The 5,037-nt window shown below is 52.8% G+C and overlaps 1 protein-coding gene across 1 annotated transcript; it reads right to left on the reverse strand.

Moving 5' to 3' along the window:
* Positions 1 to 878: 878 nt before the first annotated feature.
* Ciao1 (cytosolic iron-sulfur assembly component 1) lies at positions 879 to 4,859 on the reverse strand. Its single transcript, XM_003471494.5, has 7 exons — positions 4,578 to 4,859; positions 3,998 to 4,146; positions 3,671 to 3,782; positions 3,492 to 3,580; positions 3,052 to 3,253; positions 2,437 to 2,524; positions 879 to 1,541 (listed from the first exon to the last, which is right to left on the reverse strand). Exons 1-7 carry the CDS (start codon positions 4,714 to 4,716, stop codon positions 1,310 to 1,312), a joined length of 1,011 nt encoding a protein of 336 aa, XP_003471542.1. The 5' UTR covers positions 4,717 to 4,859; the 3' UTR covers positions 879 to 1,309.
* Positions 4,860 to 5,037: the final 178 nt, after the last annotated feature.

A 5,037-nucleotide genomic window follows, 5' to 3' on the forward strand; every position in this document is an offset into this window, starting at 1 on the left:
TTTCCCAGCAAGTGTGAGGGCCAAGTTTGAAGCAGAACATGCGGGAGGACAGCTAACTCGACTGCCCTGCTGCCCACCTGCTTTTCCATTCCTCAGTGCAGGAGTATCCACACTCCTCACTTTCTCAGCGTATTAGAAATGTTCTCAGGCTCAACATGTAAGCACTGTCATTGTAGGTGTGTGGCAGCAAAGTCTTAGGCTACAGTTAGTTTGCTGTCACTGCCATGATGACTCCAGTGCCACTCCGAATGGGTCTCAAGCTGCCAGGGAGCTCTGGCTCATGCGAACCACTGCTCTGGGTGCTGGGCTGGCTGTCCCCAGCCTAAGGAGATGGTTCTTGCAGGGCAGAACACGCAGTGAAGGCTGTTGTCTTGGGGATGCCCTTACTCCCCAGCCATCTGTTGGGAGATGAAGTGCTGGGCACACAGGCAGCATATCACTGTCCTCCTGAATGGCTCCCCAATGGATGCCAGACTGGTTCTCAGGGCCCATGCAGTCTTATGTTTTTGCTCCCATGGAAGAACCATTCTGCAACCTTGCTGAGAAAGACAGCCTGTAGCTAGTAATTCCCTTTTGAGGCTCATCTTTCTGGATTATTTTCTCATAAGCCCCTGGTTGTGCCCATACTGTACAGGTGCAGGCAATGTTTGAGGGCTTGTCCTTTTATCCTACATAAACCTACACCAAGAAAAATTCCTTCAGTATTAAAGGTCTTAAGCTAGGCAAGCTGGTGTATGCCTATAATCCCAGCACTTGAGAAGCTGAGGCAGAAGGGTTGCCGTGAGTTCAAGAACAGCCTAGGCTATGTAGTGAGTTCAAGGCCAACCAGAGCTACATAGTGAGACCCTGTCTCCAAAAAACCAAAAAATACTAATAAATGTCTTACATACAAGGATTTATCTAAAGAACTGGGAAGATCTTCAGACAATTTGTGATGGAATTCCCAAACACTGTCTATTGACAGAACTTTGGATTCAGAGGGATTATTTCCATACAGCCTACAATTTCAGAAACAACTGAGACATACTCTCCTACATACATAGAGCGGTCCAATCCTATGTTCTCTGCCCCAAAGTACAGCGCCATTAGTGAGCAAGCGAATCTCTGGGGGGACAGTGTACTGAAGTGAGGCTCTACAGGGCCCTCATGTCAATAGGCAAGTGGCCCTGGCAACGCATGCGGGTGGCCAAGTCTAGACTGGAGTGAGCCAAGCTGAAGGTAAGGATGCTTCTCCACATCTTCTCAGGCTGGGGAAGATCAGAACATTTCTGGGAAACCAGGATGCTCCCATCAAGGTGGCTCAGGGTCCTTAGGGCCGGTGATACTTCCAGAAGGCCACCTCCCCGTCATCACTGCAGGAAGCCAGGAGCCCTGGCTCCTTGGGGTTCCAGGTGACACAGTTGACGTCCTGGGAATGGGCCTGGCGCAAGTGGGCAGTCAGAGAAAAGGTGGGCTGCTGCGGGTCTGAGCTAGGGTCCTCCTCAAACACGCGGATGGCGTCATCCCCACATGCGGTAGCCAGGGCACCCGTCAGCTGACACCTGGGGGAACACACAGTCAGAGGGAGCTTTTCCTCCGTCCCTGACAGGAAGGGCACAGACCTTGCCTCCTGAGCCTTCAGGCGCTCCACTTAGTCCCCATGTAACTAACCTGAAACAGCATCCCCCTGTTGGCATCTGACTGTGTATGTTTCACACAGCATAGACAGTGGCCCACACCTGCCGTGAATTTCTTTTGTAATACTAAGGATCAAATGGGGGACGTCAAGCGTGCTAGACAAATGCTCTGCCATGGAGCTACATCACAGCTCATAAAATATTAACTCCAAAACAGCAAGATAACAGGCAGGGATTGAATGTTACTGTTAAGTCAACTTCTGTTGGATACATTGGTTGTTCTCAAATGTTTGCTAATATAAACAAAGCTTGTACATGCATCAACTTCTTTCATGGCTTCGGATTATTTTCTAGATCCAATGTGCAGAGCTGCCCTCTGATGTCTCTCCTGTACAAGTGTACAGCTTTCCTAGCCCTACAAGGATGGCTAGAAACTATAAGGGCCCGGGAGTGTACTCAGTAACAGACCACTTCCCTAGCATGCATGAGCCCTGGGTTTGATCCCTCCTGCCAGAATGAATGAATAAACCCCACTCAAGAACAGGCAGATTTCATAGTCACACAGCTACAGTGCTTTGTGAACCCCAAGGTCAGCTGTTGCTGTTGCAGGCTAGGATCTTAACTCAGGGGTTGGCCTTGGCCTAGGTCTGTTCTCCATTCCTGTCAACCCCAGGCCAGCCAGCTCTCAGCCGGCTGGACAAACAGGCCTGATCTTAAGAAATGGGGTGGGTTGCTTTCAGATCCTAAGATGGCAGATGGCAGCATGGGGGTCACGACATCTCTAAAGTCCCTGAATATGGTGGATTTGTGCAAATCTTACCAAGAAACATCATAAATGGTCCTGGAGTGGAAGCCCGACAAAGTGCAGATGCATTTCCAGGTGGGGTCAGAGCCACTGCATGCCACCCCTGCATGACAGACTCCTCTTAGGCCCAAGATGTGGCCATGTCTTGGGCATCTCAAGAACAAAACTACCACTGCTAAGGAAAACCTCACTTGCACTCCTCTACCCTCACTTTCAACCAGCTACAAGTCCTGGTCTCCGACTAGCCCCATCCTCATTATCTGCCTCACACACTGTGGCCCTGCTGACCTTCCCAAAGCTGTGCCCACCCACCAGCCGGCCCGACCCACTTTACTCCTCCCAAGCCCTCTCTCCCCACCATCCCTCACATAAGCCTGGGCATTTCCTACTGGGCTTTCCCTAGACTTCTCCTTGTGTGAAATTCTTTTCCTCCTGTTAACCTCCTTCAAGCCCTTTCCAATTTGAACAAAAGGGCTCTGCTCCACAAACCCTTCCCTGCTCTTCCACGACTCTGAACTGGAACCCTTGTGGTCTGTGTTACTTCTGATCCAATTTGCTGTGATTTACAGACATCTTTGTAGGCTGCAAAGCCCTTAAGAGTCTCTTTCAGCCCCACAACTGGACCCTCACCTTGTTCGTTGCCTGGTAGATACTGGCGCCAGATGCGCACAGTACGGTCATCACTGCAGGACGCCAGGCGCTGGCCACTAGGATCAAAGGCCAAGCTCCACACAGTGGATTCGTGGCCCTCGAGTGTGGCAAAGCATACCCAGTCATCATCTTCTTCCCGGTACAGCTTCACTGTGTCATCATAGCTGGCAGAGGCCAATAGCTGGGAGAGGGGGAGGAGACCCAGCACTTGTCTGTAAGGCCCAGGCAGTACCTGCGGGTCCAGTACCTCCCCTACCAGGAATCTATTTTTATAGAGGAATCATGATTTCCAGTCACAAAGATTCCTATATGCCAGGAATATATTCCTATATTCCCATATGAGGGGAAACAGTAGAAGAAGCCTGGCCAAAAGCTTCCATACCTAACTTTCTTCCATCAAGACCTAGTCCGACTCTTACCTCCTGGCTCGGGTGCCAAACCACATGCTTGACATCCTGAGTATGGGAGTTGAGGACACTGACACATTCATACTCATCTTCTTCATCAACTGTGGGAGAAAACAAGAGTCGGCCCTGTCTGGGATGCAGGAAGGTCTCCGAGCTGGTTTTCCATTTCCCCCCGAAGGCCATGGACTCACCTTCCCAGACCCACACGCTCTTATCTCGGCTGCAGGTGGCCAAAAGGTTGCCAGATGGGGCCCATGCCACGGACTTGACCTCATTTTCATGGCCCTCCAGAGTGGTTACACACTGCAAACAGAAGAGGAAGAAGAGCTAATGGCAGCTTAAGACCCCCTAGGATTCAGCCAAAATCCAAAGTCTCAATTTGCACAGTATTGAAAGTGAAGCAGAGGGCGGGCTTCTCACAGGTCCCGCAGGTTCGTGTGCCTAAACCAGCCCTAATAGCAGCAGGCAGCAGAGGGGAACAAACAGCTAAAAATCCGGGTCCCATTCAGCTTGATTACCTCGAAGTCATCCTGGTGCTTCTTCCAGATGCAAGTGGTTGCATCAAAGCTGGCAGATGCTAGGTAATTCCCACAGGGAGACCAGGCCACCTTTCGGACTGTGCGCTGATGGCCTTCGGAAAGCACAGACTTGCAGACCCAGCTGTCACCTACAGGCATAGGACAAGCTCCGTGGGCTCTGGGGCTGGGATCACAAGAAGATGATCCAGTACCATCAATGCCATTCAATCGAGAGGGCTACAACTGGAGCCCAGTTGGCGGCCAAAGCTCAAACCACCATTTCAATAACACAGTAGGCACCCTTCTAAACCAAATCAGAGGTGGCACCTTCCGGATTTACAACTGTCAATGGCTCCCACATGCCACAAGACACTTTGCGGGCCACTCACTCTCCTGCCTCACCAACCAGCCCAAGTCCTGCAACAGTCGCAGCCTGGCTTCACGTTTTGTTTGCAGGACGGGTCGATTGCTCTGCCTGAAGAATCCTTCCCAGAGTGGCTACCGTGCCCGTCCCTCGGCTCTCACACTGTGCACCAGCCGAAGCTTCGACGCCAGGTCGCGCAGCTGGGCCAAGCCTTACCCTCGGTGCCCCAGATACGGATTCGACGGTCGCCACCGCACGAGGCCAGCAGGGTTCCGGCGGGGTTCCAGGCCAGGAACCAGCAACGGGAGTCGGGATGCGCCGCAACACGGCTCAGCAGCACCAGTGAGTCCTTCATGGTGGGTGGCACAGGGTGAGGAGGTGGGCAGAGTCCACCCGCGGACCGCTGGTCCACCGCAAGTTCCCGTGACGCCCGCTCCAGGTTCCCGCGGCAGACAGGCTCTTGCTTCCGCTCCGAGCCCGGGTTGTCCTGGGAACTGAGTCCCTCCACCCCCGCGCAAGCTGTGCTGCTCAGGCCTCTGGGAGTTGTAGTTTCTCCACTTATCCTGCCACGGGAAGCGCCACGAGACCGCCTCGAACTACGATTCCCACAAGACCCTGTACAAAGGGCCGGAAGCGCGTGCAGGTTGCGGCGCGGGCGGGGCATGGGGCGGGGAGC

The sequence above is a fragment of the Cavia porcellus genome, unplaced genomic scaffold (assembly GCF_034190915.1).
Source record: "Cavia porcellus strain 051 isolate PalLab524CR breed Dunkin Hartley unplaced genomic scaffold, mCavPor4.1 scaffold_18, whole genome shotgun sequence".
Classification (NCBI taxonomy): domain Eukaryota; kingdom Metazoa; phylum Chordata; class Mammalia; order Rodentia; family Caviidae; genus Cavia; species Cavia porcellus.